The 17,655-nt window shown below is 38.0% G+C and overlaps 1 protein-coding gene across 2 annotated transcripts in view; it reads left to right on the forward strand.

Annotated features, from left to right (window-relative positions):
* KCNK2 (potassium two pore domain channel subfamily K member 2) overlaps positions 1–17,655 on the forward strand; it is a 216,162-nt gene that overhangs the window by 136,689 nt on the left and 61,818 nt on the right. For both annotated transcript variants that reach the window (XM_045876150.1, XM_045876149.1), the window contains exons 4-5: positions 8,349–8,509; positions 10,819–11,005. In XM_045876150.1, the coding sequence (XP_045732106.1) occupies positions 8,349–8,509; positions 10,819–11,005 (348 nt within the window). The remainder of the gene's footprint in view (positions 1–8,348; positions 8,510–10,818; positions 11,006–17,655) is intronic.

Genomic DNA, 17,655 nt, shown 5'->3' on the forward strand with positions numbered 1-17,655 from the left:
AATGTAATCATAAACTACAGTCTCCACATTGAATGCTGGCTAAGAGAGCAAAGATTTTCATGAACTACCTATTAGTCAAAAAGAACTCTTAAATATGGAATAGGTACACTGCAGCCAACAAGTCCAAATAGTTTAACTGTATTATTCACTACTAGTAAGTCTCACTCAGATGGTGGAAAGACTACGATTATCCAAAGGTATTGCTTATTACACATTTAGCCTGACATTTTTCAATGGAAGTGAACTTGTTTGTTAAAGTTGGCCAGTTGACAGGCTTTCAGTAAATCTCAAGTACACAAAGCCAATAGTGTACTTGGGGCTTATCAACTTATCATTATGAATATTTGATATTTCCCCATAACAGATATATCTTTAATAATCCAAGTTTTATATAATGGTGGTGGAAGGCTAAATTAGAACATCTCAAATCACAATGCAAACATGATTGATTCAATCCAACTTCAGGCCTGCAAATGAAATGAAAGCTTGGCTCTTTGACCAAGAGGAGCCCTAAGAAGACCCATAACATAGGTGTTTGGCTCTCTCTTCACTGCCTCTTGGAAAAGCATTTGGCCTTTGCATAGAGCTTATGCTCTTCTTTTGACATACAGCATCATTATATTTTTTGCATAGCCATATTTATCTTTAACTTCTTTATGATTCTGTCCTAGAAGTTGTGCTTAAAGAGTTATTCTCCTGCCTTTTTTTGTAGTATTTTATGGTCATATTCTCTTTATATTTGCTGAATTAATCCATTCAAAAATATTAGTGTATAATGTGAGGCAAGTACACCATTTATTTCCAAGTAGCTTTCTTTTTTTTTATTCTATTTTATTATGTTATGTTAGTCACCATACATTACATCATTAGTTTTTGGTGTAGTGTTCCATGATTCATTGTTTGCATTTAACACCCAGTGCTCCATGCAGTACATGCCTTCTTTAGTACCCATCACCAGGCTAACCCATCCCCCCACCCCTCTCCCCTCTAGAACCCTCAGTTTGTTTCTCAGAGTCCATAGTCTCTCATGGTTCGTCTTCCCCTCTGATTTCCCCCCCTTCCTTTTTCCCTTCCTACTATCTTTTTTTTTTTTTTTTAACATATAACGTATTATTTGTTTCAGAGGTACAGGTGTGTGTCAACAGTCTTACACAATTCACAGTGCTCCCCATAGCACATACCCTCCCCAATGTCTATCACCCAGCCACCCCATCCCTCTCATCCCCCACCACTCCAGCAACCCTCAGTTTGTTTCCTGAGATTAAGAATTCCTCATATCTGGGGCGCCTGAGTGGCTCAGTCGTTAAGCGTCTGCCTTCAGCTCAGGTCATGATCCCAGAGTCCTGGGATCGAGCCCCACATCGGGCTCCCTGCTCAGTAGGAAGCCTGCTTCTCCCTCTCCCACTCTCCCTGCTTGTGTTTCCTCTCTCGCAGTGTCTCTCTCTGTCAAATAAATAAAATCTTTAAAAAAAAATTAAAAAAAAAGAATTCCTCGTATCAGTGAGATCATATGATACATGTCTTTCTCTGGTAGACTTATTTAGCTCAGCATAATACCCTCCAGTTCCATCCACGTCATTGCAAATGGTAAGATTTCATTCCTTTTGATGGCTGCATAATATTCCATTGTGTATATATACCACATCTTTCTTTATCCATTCATCTGTTAATGGACATCTTGGCTCTTTCCATAGTTTGGCTATTGTGGGCATTGCTGCTATAAACATTGGGGTGCACACACCCCTTTGAATCACTACATTTGTATCTTTGGGGTAAATACCCAGTAGTGCAATTGCTGGATCATACGGTAGCTCTATTTTCAACTTTTTGAGGAAGCTCCATACTGTTTTCCAGAGTGGCTGCACCAGCTTGCATTCCCACCACCAGTGTAGGAGGGTTCCCCTTTCTCCGAATCCTCACCAACATCTGTCATTTCCTGACTTGTTAATTTTAACCATTCTGGCTGGTGTGAGGTGGTATCTCATTGTGGTTTTGATTTGTATTTCCCTGATGCCGAGTGATGTTGAACACTTTTTCATGTGTCCAAGTAGCTTTCTATTTATCCTATCACTACATACTGAATAATCAACTCCTTCTACCTTGACTTGAAATATATTTACCAAATTTTCATTTACATGCTGAGGTCCTTTTCTATGCTTTCTATTGTTTTCATTCATTAGTTTGCCACGTAGTTTTAGTTCTTAAAACTATAGATAACATCTTTTTAATTTGGAAGTAAACTTTGCCTCACATTAGTCTTCTTTTAAAATATTTATTGACTATTGTTAATTTTATTCCAGATGAATTTTAGAATCATTTCATTAAGTTGTAAAATTTTTAAAACTATGGGACTTTGATTGCAAAGATAGTAAATTTATTAATTAGTGGGGGAGAAATTTAATTTTTTTATAAATTCCCACACAGATATTCTATTTCTCTATATTTTTTTTCTTTGCCTCTTTTTAAAGTATTGTGAGATTTTTAGATTTATGTGTCAGTCAGTGAAGAAATACTTATCGATTACCAATCATGCACTAGTTAATAAGTCAGGAAGGTTTGGAATTATAATTGTAAAAATATATATATATAAATAATAAATCAATCTCCACTCATGGAACTCATAGTCAAGTGGGGAATATAGACATTAAATAAACTTACAAATAATTAAATAATTGCCAAGTGTGCACAGTGCATAAAGAGGGGTATTATTTATTTGTAGTATTAATAAATGATCCCAGAAAAATGGCCTGTTCACTTGAGACTATTCAAATGAGAGTGGCATATTTGGGTCTCCTGCTAATGATCCACTTACAATGGACTTATAGTAGCTTTCCATGGAAGGCCGTTTCCTTAGAGTGATGTGAAGTAGCAGTGATAGTTGTTCTAGTGATGTACTCACATAAATATCAAGGGTTGGCCCATAGGCATTGGCCTGGCTTCCCTCCAGATCTCTGGCACAGACTACATACAGTCTCTTGAATTTCACTGTATTTTATTCTGTAGCATATTGCTAACTATTAGGTGGCGGGGGGTGGGGGGACTAAATTATACTGCTTGCCAATTTCTGTGGTATAAATATTCCTACTATAGCTGATTCCAGGCTACCAATGTGAAGTCAGCTGACTTGTAAAACTCCCGAAGATTTAATAGTTGATCTCTCAAGTGAGCTCCAGTATACCCCCCACCCCAAGGTCCTGTCCTCTGGTTTCTGCTTAACCCCACCTCCTCCAAAGTCATACCCCATCCCTGGTCAGTCTTGTCTATTCCCTCAAGCTCTTTGGAGGCCATTCCTTTCACTCTCCTATTTTAAATATGTTATGCCATAAACTGACCTCTGCTATCCTCAGGGGATTCATTTTGTTGTGAACACCTTAATTTAGGAGTTAAAAGAAAACAAAACTTAATACTGTTTCTTTTCCCTTTTCTTCTTGCTGTAACAATCCATTTTGCCCTGAGGCAATGAAGATGCTGCTATCTGACCAGGGAAAGAGTCAAGAAATTCAGACAATCACAATGATTAATATTTTAAAAACTTAGCATACTGCTTAGAATCAATGGATACCTTTCATAAATCCATTGATAGAATCAAGTTATTTAACCAGTGCCCACTCTTTGGTTAAAATGTGTGGTAAATCTGTGGAGGGATGTCTCTTCTTATTTTACACAGTTTGAGAGGGAAGAAAGCATGAGGAACCATCCTCTGAACAGCCATTTCATTCTCTCACCCAGGGAAATGTTTGGGGAGTTGTAGGCATTCCCTTTAGGTCAGAAAACTGTTGGGTCACTGTGTGTGTCTGTCCATGGGAAGTGGTCAGTGTGTGAAGGATGTCACCTAGGAGGCACAGATTCATCATAAAGCTCAGTATAATGGTAATGAAAGACATATTTCGAAGGCAAAACAGAAGACCCTCAGAGAAGAGTCCTATCAAGATCCTTCATTCCTATTCCCCTTGGTCTCTCTTCTGCTAACTTTGACTTGGAGGTAGTAAAAATGAAGTACAGAGATGCCAGAAAGCACTGGTCTCCAATTTTTTGATCAATGAAAGGTAGATTGGCTTTCCTTAGATCTCGAATTCTCTTTGGATCTTGGGTCATTGCATTGGTGATGTAAACAGGCTTTCTGAGGAAATCCTCTGTCAGCTTTTCTGAAGATGTTCCAGTGGCCTCTAGGCTGATTCTGAGTCAATGATGGATGAAAATTTGGAGCCTTTGTTTCTTATGCCCGTTTAACTTGCATGGAGCAGATCAAATTGAGCTCTCTGACAGCTAGACTTTTATTTTTTGAACATTAGAGCCTATTTATAGCAATGTCACAGAATTAAAAAAAAAGTTGTATTATTATCTATCAATCTATCACAGCTGCTAACTTGGGAAATGAATGGGTGAGCTCCGGTGTGCTGCCCGGGGCAACTGCTCTGTCCCAAGGAATCCCGAGGGGCCTGGACAAATCCAAAGCAAAGCTCCTCACTGGGTTTGTCAACACTGTTGCCCAAGAAACTCAGATAAATTCATCATAAGAGAAGCCAATAACTCAAACGATGAGGGCTTGGAAAAGAGAAAGGTAGAAATTTATTTCGGATGCCAGCAGCTGGAGGAGGTGGCAGGTTCAAGTCTTAACAAGTGACCTCTCCACTGGTAAGATGGACACCCAGAGTTTTATAAGGAAAGATTAGGGGCAAGGGGTTACATGCAAGAGAGCAGGCAGAGAGTGCGTGATCATGGGCGGGGGGTAGTAGGTGTTCAGCCCATGGTCATGGGCAGGGAAGGGGTCCTGTGGGGTGAAGTCTTCTAGGCATTCCATTGCTATCAGGGCTTTGTGGTCTGGTGGTTAGAATGTTTAAAGAGTGTGGTAAGAAATAAGCACAAGGGACTTTAGTTAGAGCATGAGTTAAGCTGTCTTGTCTATTTCTGGTTTTAACTGTTGGAGTCTACAGTTGAGCAAGAGGGCTCACTAACAGGATCCCTTATTTTTCATCTCTGGTCCTTCCTGGTGGTAGGTTACTTCTTATGGATATAACTCTGAAGACCTTTGTCCTCTTAATCAAAAAGAGAAAATGGGGTGGAATAGGATGACTCAGAATTCGGCCCTACCTCAGACCACGTAGTTATTCATCTGGAGAGACGATAAAGAACATTGTTGGATCTTAGCAAGACTGTCTGGAATAATCAAAGAACCTATGTCAAAACAGTCCACCCTGCTGACTTAGCATAGCCTTCTTGTTCTTGCTACTCTGCTTATTGATGTCAGAATACAGGACAGGGTTGAGATTGTTGAGTTCCATTCTTGGATAGCATTCAGAAATAGTGCACTGTCCCAAATAGTTCAGCTTAAAATTTTTCCCTTAAAATTACCTTCATACAAGATTTCTGGGCCCTTTCCACACTTTCCCTGGATGTATCCTTTGCACGTATTGCTCTGGTGTTCAGCACTCCAAGGCATTAGTAGATAGGAACAGATGGGAGGTAAATGAGTTAAATGTGTAGATGTCATATGTGAAAAGTTGCCTTCCTCTATGCATGCTATTTTGCCAGTGCTCCTTCTAAAGAATGGCATCCACAATTTGATAGAACATAGTGGAAAACACTGTGTAATCATGACCCCATTAATCTGGCTATTAAATAGTTTGCATACTGACTGGGCTAAATACACTGATCTGCTAATCTTTACTACTACCAATAGTATGATTAATGGTAATTATACTAATAATGATTATAGCACCTAAATATATTGAGCACATACAATATGAAAAATTTCCTGAGCACCTTTCATGTGATACCTAACTCAGTGAGGGTAGATAATAATAGCAATATACCCTTTACCAAATGAGGATATAATTTACTGAAGGCCACGTATCTCTTGAGTCATGAATCCAGGAATGGTTGTGATATATTACCAAACTCTTACAGAGTATTTATCCTTATTTTTATTTATTTGTGAGAGAGCACAAACAGGGGGAAGGACAAAGGGAGAGAGAGAAGCAGACTCCCCACTGAGCAGGGAGCCTGATGCAGGCTCAATCCCAGGACCCTGAGATCATGATCTGAGCCGAAGGCAGATGCTTTACCGAATGAGTCACCCAGGCGTCCTTTCCTTATAGTTCTTTCAGTCAGTTAATTTTAGACTTTAAAGTAAATGCTTTTAAAAGCCATGGTGTTTGCATACCTTACTATATATCTGTGGTCTTTTTATTAGATGATCAGTATTTAACATGCTAAAAGACACTGGTAAATCCAAACATCTAATTCCATCTGATACAAACATGAATTTACAAGCTGTATGATATAAACATACATGTTCCTCACCTCACTGAAAAGTTGCATTGAGATGACAGAAAACATGAAAATAATGGGGGCGTGGCGAGTCCACAGTGTGTTGAAGGCAGGGAGGGTGTGGAGGGAACCACAACAGGAATGGATTTGGGGATGATATGAAGAGTATGGATTCAGATGACAATGAAATTTGAATTAAGGAGCCCACATCCCAGGTACAAGCAAAACATAGGATTCTAAAAAGAAATTTTTTCTAAGGGAACCTCCTAAAGACACCAAAATTAGAAGCAGAAGTGAGCCCGTGGCCGACAGCCTGTAAAGTAATCAAAGTTCTATGGAACCACTAATCTTAACTTGCATAAGAGCTGTTTCCAGTCCGCCTCCAGAATAAAGCTGTGACTACAACTTTTCAGTTTGGGAGGGAAAGCGCAGTGAAGAAGAGTAAAGTTGCTAGGCAGGTTTCAGTCCATTCATTCTCCACAGATAACATTTTCTAGAGATAGTCACCTCCCCACCTCGCTGGTACTGAGGGGGACACCCTTCTTTCCCTTCTACCTGTAAATGTCTCCTGCTAAAGGGTGGCCTGTCTTCAGTTTTCAGAGTCTCTCATGTGTTCACAATTTCTTAAAAATAACCACCTTCAAATGATCAGTATGCCAAAGAGACATATCTTGAGGTGGCAAAATTTGCTTCCCTAGACCTTCGAAATCCTCAGAACGTTAAAAAAGTTTAATAATTTCAAGGTTTTGGTTTTTACTTTTTGGTACGTGCTTGAATGAAAACAAGATTTTAAAAGTTGTTATTAAACTTTAATCTTTAAATAACTTTAGCATATTTGAATTCTCTTAAGGCAGTAAGCTCTTCTCAATAAATGACAATGAAAGCTCTGTAGTTAACAGTATTATCAGTATAGAGAGACAGAAGGAAATTTAATTAAAATATTGGCTTTATTGCATGTGTTACCCCCTTGGTTTTCATCATCTATTTTAATTGGAACATTAGCTGTACTTTGTCGATTATTGAAATGTTTGCTTATTGAAGTATTGTATATTAAAATATATTTAAAAGGGATTCTTAACTAGTTGAAATCTGTGATTAATATCTTTTAATATTGGGGAATTTCTGAATTACCCTTGAGGTTGTTAAAAAACAAAAGTTAACTGAGTAAATTTGAGAATCTAATTGGCTTTATTAAATGATTCATGAATCAGGCAGCATCCCATCTAACAAGCAGAGGGGACCTCTGAGGAATTGTACAACACGCAAAGTTTTTATAGGATAAGGGTGGGGGCAAGAAAGTTACTAACAAAAGAAAAGAGTTTTCCAGGCAAGGTAGCTATCCCTGAGAGGGAGGAATAGGAGGTCTTATCAGGCAGATCACCTCATCTTCCTTTGGGGGAGGGGGTGATGGAGAGGGCCAATGCGGCAGACACTTTGCCTCTGATAGGAAAATTCCTGACTGCTTAAGGTTAAAACTAAGACTACATTAATGGGTGAAGTTGAAACTGAAGTTAGATGAGCTATTAATCCCCAGTTTGGGGATTCAGCCTAAGTGGTGCCATTTTGGGCCTGTGGTTTTGTAGCTGGGGAATAGGGAAGCAAGAGCACCTGGCTCCAGGGGCCCAAACAGACCATGTTCAGACACTCGCTGCTGACAGATTCTCAAGGCAGAGAAATGAGTGGTGGTGAAACCAGAAAGGAATTTATTTCAGTGAAGCCAACACCTGGAAGACAGTGGACTAGCGTCTCAAAAACTGTGTCCAAAAAGCCAATAATACTTCCAGGTTTACATAGGAAAAAGTGGGGCAAAGTGGGTGGGCACGTGCTGGAGGTTAAATCCATCATTGTCTTGGAGTCAGTTACGGGCAGGGTCTTGCTGGCTCTGGGCAGACTTTGTGGCTTAAGGGGTTAGTGTGTGTCTTCTGCCTGGGCCACCCAAGCAGAAAGTTTGAGATCAAAATGGAGACAGCCCAAGTCCTCTTTGTTTTCTTTTTAACAAGGTCATATGTTTTAAACTATTACTCGTTTGTAAACAACTGAAAACAAATTTTTTTTTTTTTTTTTTTTTTTGTATGTAGGATTTGGAAATATCTCACCACGCACAGAAGGGGGAAAAATATTCTGTATCATCTATGCCTTACTGGGAATTCCCCTTTTTGGTTTTTTGTTGGCTGGAGTTGGTGATCAATTAGGGACCATATTTGGAAAAGGAATTGCAAAAGTGGAAGATACGTTTATTGTAAGTATAATAGCCTTTTAAGTACATATGTTGTTTAATTTTTTTAAATAAAACTATCACCTCAAGTACAGTTCATCAAGTTATTGGGTTTTCCATAACCTTTTATATGTACCTTTATTAGCATGTAACTCACTTCGTAGTTATTTTTATACTTAATTTGAATGAGTAAATTAGTACATGGGAAAAATCCAAATATATGCAGAAACAAAGAAGAAATCTGACAATCCTGGGTTCCAATTCCAGACATCTTGTCTTGCTGTATTCTCTTAAGCTAGTTATTTTACCCTGAAATCTCCATTTTGTCATTTATATAATGTGAATAATGGTACTGTCAATGGAGACATCACTTTGAGAGTTAGAGATAATAAATAGAAGCTTGGGGCACCTGGGTCACTTGGTCAGTTAAGCGTCCGACTCTTGGTTTTGGCTCGGGTCATGATCTCAGGGTCGTGTGATGGAGCCCCTAGTTGGGCTCCTCCCTCAGGACAGAATCTGCTTAAGATTCTCTCCCTTTTCCTCTCCCTTCCCTTCTCCCTCCCCGCCCCACCCCCGCTTATGTGCATGCACTCTTTCTCTGTCTCTCTCTCTCTCAAATAAATAAGTAAATAAAATCTAAAATAAATAAATAAAAGCTTAACATAGCTAGTAAATAACTGACAATACTTTCTCATTTAAAATTTGCTTTGGTACCTTTGTCCATTGCTGGTGGCATTCTAAATTTATATAGCCTTTTTGTGAAGGACATCCTATTTAGCAAACACGATAAAGGTGATCATATAACTTAATTCAGTGATGTCATTGATAGAAACTTATCCAAGGGATATAACTCAGTAGAACCAAAAGTAATATACATGATGTTCGTGGCTATATTATCCTCAATCGAAAAAAATAAGTATAATGAAAATGCTTTTATTAGAATGGTAAATGAAAAGTAGTAATAATACCACTATGATTATAAGCTTTTATTCCTGAAGAAAATTACCAAGAAAATAGTTGCATGAGAGGGTAGGATTATAAAGAATATGTTACTACCATCACCTGTATTACAAATACATTTTACCTACTCTTCAATAGTCTTTTCATCTTTTCACAAGCGTTTCAACAAAGTATTTTACATTTAATTCTACTGATAAAATAAGACTACTGAGTATTGGTTTTCAATTTATAGTTCCAGTTTTTAGCAATAGTTATTTTTTAAGTTCCAAATTCACTCAGCTATTTCTACAGTTGGAATGGAGTAGGTATGATTATTCTAAAATAGGAGTTTCATCCTGTTCTGGGTAATATACTTATATTGATCTTAAAAGTATCTTGTATTTTTATTAATTAAGAGGGAAGATTAGTGGCATCAATGTGGTAATGCTGAATTATGCATTCATTCAACAAAGTTTTTTGGCTTAAATTTTTTTTTTTTAACTTGAGTATAGTTGACACACAATGTTACATTAGTTTCAGGTGTACGACTTAGTGATTTGACAAGTTTATGCATTATGCTATGCTCACCGCAAGTGTAGCTACCATCTGGCCCATTGCATTGCTATTACAATATCATTGACTGTTTTTCTTACGTTGTGCCTTTCATTCCCTTGACTTACTCATTCCATAACCGGAAGTCTGTATCTCCCTCTCCCCTTCACTCATTTTGTCCAATTCCCCCGCTCTCCCCCTTTCCCTCCCCTCGGGCAACCATCAGTTTGTTCTCTACATTTATACTTCTGATTCTGCTTTTTTTGGTTTATTCATTTGTTTTATTTTTTTTTTCCAACAAATTTTTGGGTGCCCACTGGATGCCTGGTAATGTTTTTCATGCTGCATCTACATCGGTGCATAAAACGCACCCCGTACCCTGGTGGTGAATACGTTCCAGTGGTCATGAATATTAATACCAACTACTTAGTCCATGGTTCCGTTTTGTGTATTTTCATATATTTGTAGATTACGTTTGGCCCGCCATCAGTACTATGCCTATAGAATAGAAATATTTGAAAAGTTGTTCAGGTAAACAAAGAGTGATGTACCTCTGAAATTGTATTCTCAGAGCAAATGTAATTTATTTTGAAAGCATTTTGCCTGTTGTAAAGCTATGTAAGGGTAAAGTAGCATCATCATTGGCATTGATTGTTTTGAGTTCTTTCTGCTATACCCAATTTTTATAAGACAATTGAACATTAATTATGAAAGGGAAAAAAATAACATCCTCACTTGCTAATTTGCTAAGAATTGTGTTTAAGGTGAGCTTTGCAGGTACGCCAATAATCAATAAATCTCAGTCAGTGTCTCTCTCTCGCTTTCTTCACTCTCATCCTTAGAAGTGGAATGTTAGTCAGACCAAGATTCGCATCATCTCAACGATCATATTTATACTGTTTGGCTGCGTACTCTTTGTTGCCCTGCCCGCGATCATATTCAAGCACATAGAAGGCTGGAGTGCCCTGGACGCCATTTATTTTGTGGTCATCACTTTAACAACCATTGGATTTGGCGACTACGTTGCAGGTAAGTTTTTCCTGGCACCGACCCTACTTGCCTGGCCCGTGTCCTTTAGTTAGACTTTTCATTTGGGTTTGCAGCACAAATGTCTGTCGTAGTTTCCCAGGCCTGCTGTCATGAGCGATGTGCCCCCAAACTGGGTGGCTTTAAACAAGAGAAATCTATTGCCTCACAGAATTTCAAAATCAAGGGGACAGGAGGAACGTGGTCCCTCTGAGACTCTAAGTGGCATCCCTCCTTGCCAATTCCAGCTTGTGGAGGAGGCCATCCATCCTTGCCCGTCCTGCTCCATTACTCCAATCCCTGCTTACAACATCACATGGCGTTCCTTATCTCTGTGTCTCTGTTGCTGTGTCCACATTTCCCTTTTCTTATAAGGACACCAGTCATACTGGACGAAAAGCCCCCACTCCACTCCAGTATGAGTTCAGATGAACTAATTTCATCTTCAGATGTTCTGAGGTACTGGGAATTAGGACTTGAGCATACCATTTTGGAAGACCATTTAATCTGTAACAGGGACAGAGAGACAAAAGAAAAGTCATTCTGGGACAGTGGAGGTAGGCAGAAGGGTGCAGTTGAACATTTATTTTCATTCTAGGAAAGAAATTTAAGTTGCTGTTTGTTCAGAATCTTATATTCCCATGCTAATTTCAGAAACCAGACAATCTGCCTCTCATTTTTATTTTTTATGTATTTATTCTTCTTTTACTGTTAGACAAATTTGAGTGTATCTTTGCTCTTTTTACTTAGGCTTTTTCATGTCTCAGTTTTAAAAACACCCGCAAACTTCAGAAGATGTTCTAAGCTACTTAAGACCTTCTTTTTTCTAAGATATTTACCTTATTTAATTTTCAGTTCTCAGGACAGTATTTTTTTACGTTAACCAGTGTCCACTTTTTATTCATGTTTTTTGATATTTCCTTTTCTACATGTTATTACAATTGCAGTTTGTTTGTTTTATTGTTGTATCTCTTAGGTCTTAACTTCCTGTTATTTTAACTCTCTTTACCGTTTATATTATCCAAATCATCACTATTGTTCTAATTCCAATTTTAAATAAATTATAATAATGGTGGTAAAAGTAAGCACAATGGCATTCTATCGTGGATCATTTGACTAGCTCCTGAAAATCTAAACCATTCTTTTTTAGAAAATCCAATTTCAAGTATTAGAAGAACATGCTAAACACTAGAGTAGGAATGTGCCCTTAAACTTTGCAGGATAAACTCACCAGCCTAATTTAGCTTTAGGAGAGTTTTATACTTTCTGACCGTTCACTCTTCTTTCTTGTCCCAAAGTTCTTAAATGTTTTCAGAGAAAAAATATTTTGTGCAGTTTTATAAAATCTCAGAGAAGGCTGATAGTTCTTCTGTTTCCATTTATTTGTTAATTATGGTTTAATCTGGCAAAGACCATACTCCCCTTGAAGATGGGGATGTTTTCATGAAGGAAGCCTTGTTTTTGGTCAAAAATCCTGTGCACACATCTCTGTATGGGATGGAGGCCCCAGAAGGGGAGGGGGCATCCCTCTGCTAGAGAGCCTTTTGTTTTCTAATTAGCAAAATGTAGAGAAGAATCTCAGATATTTGTAGCTCCTTATAGGAGGAACAACTTCTGCTCTAAAATGCCCATTTTTCTACCTCTGAAGGTATATGGTTGGCTTAAGTAGAAGTGGAAAGTGCATTAATGTAGGAGAAAGTAAGACACAGGGGCACCTGGGTGGCTCAGTCGTTAAGCGTCTGCCTTCGGCTCAGGTCATGATCCCGGGGTCCTGGATCGAGCCCCGCATCGGGCTCCCTGCTCCGCGGGAAGCCTGCTTCTCCCTCTCCCGCTCCCCCTGCTTGTGTTCCCTCTCTCGCTGTGTGTCTCTATGCCAAATAAATAAAATCTTAAAAAAAAAAAAAAAGAAAGTAAGACACAGTGAGATGATAAGATTTAGATTGGTGGTATGTTAACCTTGGCCTCTTGCACCCCTTTATAAATATCATTAACAAGGTCTTATAGCAGCTATGGAATATATAGGTATTTGGTGAGGAGCTTAAGGCCAACAGCTTTGCACTGCATATGCTATTTTAAATTTTAATTTATAATTTTTTATAGTAATACAACATTTATTTATTTTCCAGCTTTGTTGAGATATAATTAAAAATAAAATTATAAGATATTAAAAGTGTACACTATGGTGATTTAAGTATACATTATAAAAGGATTCCCACCGTCTAGTTAATTAATACATTAACATATCCATCCCCTCACATATTTATCTTTTGAGGGAGTGGGGAGTGGTAAGAACATTTAAGTTCTACTCCTAACAGATTTCAGTAATACAATACAGTGCACATGTTATTTTAAGAAATTGACAGACTCTGTCAGTCCAGTATGAGTCCTGGTCTGGTAAAAAAAAAAAAAAAAAAAAAAGATTATGAATAAAAAAAAAAGTGGGTGAAATCCTAAAATAATGTTGTATTTGTGACCACAGTATAAAATGGCTTAGAAAAAAAGAACAAATATTTTTACTTTATGGTTTTGTAGAAGGTAAAAAAAAAAAAAATACCTTTTTTTAAAAGATTTTATTTATTTAGAGAGAGAGGGAGAGACTGAGCATGTGCCCATGCGGGGGCAGGGGCAGAGGGAGAGGGAGAGAGAGAATCTCAGGCAGACTCCCCGCTGAGCAGGAGTCCAGGGAGGGGCTCCATCTCACAAGCCCTCATGACCTTCAGATCGTGACCTGAGCCAAAAATCAAGGGTTGGAGGCTCAATCAACTGAGCCACCCAGGCGCCCCACCTATTTTTTTAAACTAACCTTAAGAGATCAACACTTTGAAACTGGCTAGATCACGTGGATCTCTTCATAGCCATTCTCTATTAGAAGAGCAGTTCAACGAGAACATCTTGTATATATGAGTAGGGACCCCGAATTCAGAGTCGTGGCAGAGCACTCTAGGGAAACATGGTCACAAAATGATATTTGTGTGACATTGTCATCTAATAAGCATCTTTATCATTACTAGGATTTTATTCTGTTGCCCCCCCTTGCTAAATCCATTACTATGATTTTATTTTTATTTTGCAGAGGAAGTAATAAAAAGCACTAGAAATAATGCCTTGCTAAAAATTAGTAAAGGAATGTGATGGGTTTAAAGTGACAAATGCTGAGAAAGATAAATTGAAGGAGAGTCCTTACATACCAGGCAGGTCCTTGTGCCCAGGGAGCAGTTTTGGAAGGAGCATGCGGATGAGACAGATGTGGCAAAGGCTGGTAGGAAATGTGTAATTTTTGCAAGATTCTTTGGAAAAACAAAAATCTTGAGTTCTTTTTTTTAAGGACCTGGGAAAAGAATTGCCTCACTTAATTCAATAGGGTACACACAGTTTTTGCTTCTGGGTACCTTGTGGCTCTGAAGCAAAAGTCAGCTATTGAGCAAAGGCAAGTATCCCATCTGGGAAATATCAGTTGTTTACTTTATAGAACCTTCCCCTTTGAAGTTCCATGTCACTATAAGATAGTATTCTCACTTAATTTTGGTAATTTTGCCAAGGAAAAGCAGGAGGCATTGCTCCAACTTGAATCTTCTCGCCTTTCTATTGGGCTCTAAATCTCACAAGAACACAAAGAGACACCTCCTTCAATGCACACTCACCATCTGATGCCCTTCTCATACCTGCCAACCCTGCTCTGAATGGGATGAAAGTTCAATCACATTGTTGTTTTGAACTCCTCTGAAGATCAATTAAAGAACATACTCTTCAAACTGATGTTATTAAAGGAAAATAAGTAAATTTTGGAAAGTGATGTCTAAATCTTTAGGATACAAGTTGTCATCTTGGTGTGATTATTAGAAGCATCTCAAGAGCAACAAGTAAAGATACGTGGTGTTTTAGACCAGAACTCTGAAACAGAGAGCTCATCTCTAGGGCATAAGCAAGAAAGTCCATGCCAGGTATATTTTCTGCCATGGGAGGCAAACAGGACAGCTCCTGTTTCTATGTATTTTTAAGCTTCATTCCTTACTTTCTCTTATTTGTACATCATAGTGTTCATGATATAATATATAAGAGCATAGTAGATTTTTTTTTACTGAGAGAGAGAGAGCACAAGCAGGGAGGGACAGAGGGAGATGGAGAGAGAGAATCTTAAGCAGGTTCCAAGCTCGGCAAAGAGCCTAATGTGGGGCTCGATCTCATGACCCTGAGATTGTGACAGCTGCAATCAAGAGCTGGACACTTAAGTGTTGAGCCACCCACGTGCCCCAAGCATAATAGATTTCTAATTCATAAATAAACATGCATTTAAATTTGTGTGTGCTTTTCACTGTTGGTAATATTGATTCAAAAGCATTTACACATCACTAGTAAAGACAGTATTCAAGTCTCATTGTGTATGTGACTGAAAATAGGAATTCAGCATTTAGTAATTTTTCTGCAAGAAGAGACCTGGAAAATTTTAATTTTATATTTATATTTATGCAAGGAAGGTGTTTTAGTTAAATGGTTGATTACCTTAGTGGTTGGTGTGTGCTCCTTTCTAATGGGCTTTTTTGTTCTTTCATTAGCTCTCAATGTTCTAGAACTAAAAAGAACCCAGGAGGCCACAGGGTACTCCCACACTTACTTTACACATGAATAAACAGACCCCACTACTAAGACTGGTGCTTGCACACAGTAACCGTTCCTAAGAGGTGAGAAGAGACAAAGTCAATTATTTAGCAGAGTGTCATTTACTTGATTTTAGCAGTGCCTGTAATTTATACTCACATTATACAGGTAAGTTAAAGTTAATGGCAAAAATTATGTTTGAGAATTAACTGTTAATTTCCTGCGTTCTGTTTCTTAACTTTTGCCATTTTATTTTTCATTTGATGAAAAGTCTGGTGATAAGTTGTTAAATCATGCTTACTTTATAGACTGAGAGCTAAATCAGCTCTTCATTAAAACCTAAGCAATAATATTAATTATGTGGAAATGTGTGACAGATTGAATTCTGTTTATTCAGGCTTACCTCTATGACTGGTCTTCCAGGTCCATTTTTTTTAAAAAAAATGGTTATTCTTCAAATTTAGGGAGAAGTCAAATAATTACCAAATATAATGCAATTTAAAATTCTTTTCCAAAGCTAGTATCTCCTATATATATGCTCTTGGGGTAAGAGTGGGTCATGCAAGCCATGAAAAACATTGCCACATATTGTTGAGAAGCTGCCTAAAGAAGTCCTCAAAAAACACCCCTTTTCATAAGCCAGGTTTGTTCATAAGACATAATTTGAATGAGTGAAAGCCAGATGAAAATTTATAGTTTCACAAAGCAGTGTCCTCACATTATCTATTCTTCTAATAAAAACCAAAAATTTTAGCCAAAAATTTAAATGTTCTAAGAAATCCTCACGGTTGATCTTATGAAACAGATTTTTCCATCAGAGCATAAATTTATTTAGCCATCCAAATATATCTTCGTGGAATTTGGATCACTGAAATTTAGTATATTTAGTTGAATAATGAAATTTTCCATATCTGACAGGTAGTTATTGAAGGTGTAGGGACCAAGGGCACACTGCCCCCAAGATGGGCCACTTTGGCACAAAGATTATTTTGAGTTAAAAGTAATCAAAACCTGAGGCATCTGGGTGGCTCAGTCATTAAGCGTCTGCCTTCAGACAGGTCATGATCCCAGGATCCTGGGATTGTGCTCCACAGGAGGCCTGCTTCTTCTCTCCCACTCTCCCTGCTTGTGTTCCCTCTCTCTCTGTCAAATAAATAAATAAAATATTTAAAAAAAAAGAAAGTAATCAAAACCTAACAGATGCAGGAAAACCTCTCTGCCTCCCCCACAGCTGCCTAAATATATTGGAAAGGAGAGTCTACACCAGGAAGAGAGCTATTAACAGAGACTCCCCTTTACCTAAGAAACTTACTTGCATACTAGCGCAACCTTTGTTTTTCCAAATATCTCCTCTCACCCTCCTGGAAATGGCCTTCCTCCCCTTTGTGTCCTCACACACCTACCCCTCTCCTTGCTCATAAAAGCTTCATGTTGCTTCATTGTCTTTGGAATTTCATATTTGTATGGATTCCCTGCCTGCACACCTATTAAATTTTATTTCCCCCATTGAATCTGTTTTGTGTCAATTTGATTCTAAGTCCAGCTAGAAGGACCATAGGGTAGGGGAAGGTCTTCCTCCCCGATCAGAAAAGCCGGCGTTGGTGGTATAGTGATGAGCATAGCTGCCTTCCTCCCCGATCAAAGCTTACTGAGTTAATCAAGCTTTATGCTTAGTGCCTTATGCTTCTCTATACAGAAAATATAATTTAGGATTTTCCAAGGTAAAATTCTTCTGGTACTTTTACCTTTACTAAATTTTCAAATTTTCACAGTTGTATAATACTTTGTCATCACATTTTTTAACTTGGGAAGAACATATTTGTATATCTCATATTAAGAATTAAGTTTTCTTAGAATTATGTTTTCAAAGTCATTATCAGAAATGAAGTTTTTAGTAACCAGACTATTGCTTTTCCTTATAATTGAAAACATGACTCATTCGGTGGAGTGCTTAGAGCTTGCTTAATAGAGGGGAATTTTATCATGAACACATATAAATCTCTGTTGGAAAATCATGGCAGGTTTTTGGTTCAAAACAGTTCTAGCAGAGACCCTCC

Source organism: Mirounga angustirostris, unplaced genomic scaffold (genome assembly GCF_029215605.1).
Source record: "Mirounga angustirostris isolate CCGP_5_RB_7025 unplaced genomic scaffold, mMirAng1.0.hap1 SCAF_6, whole genome shotgun sequence".
Classification (NCBI taxonomy): domain Eukaryota; kingdom Metazoa; phylum Chordata; class Mammalia; order Carnivora; family Phocidae; genus Mirounga; species Mirounga angustirostris.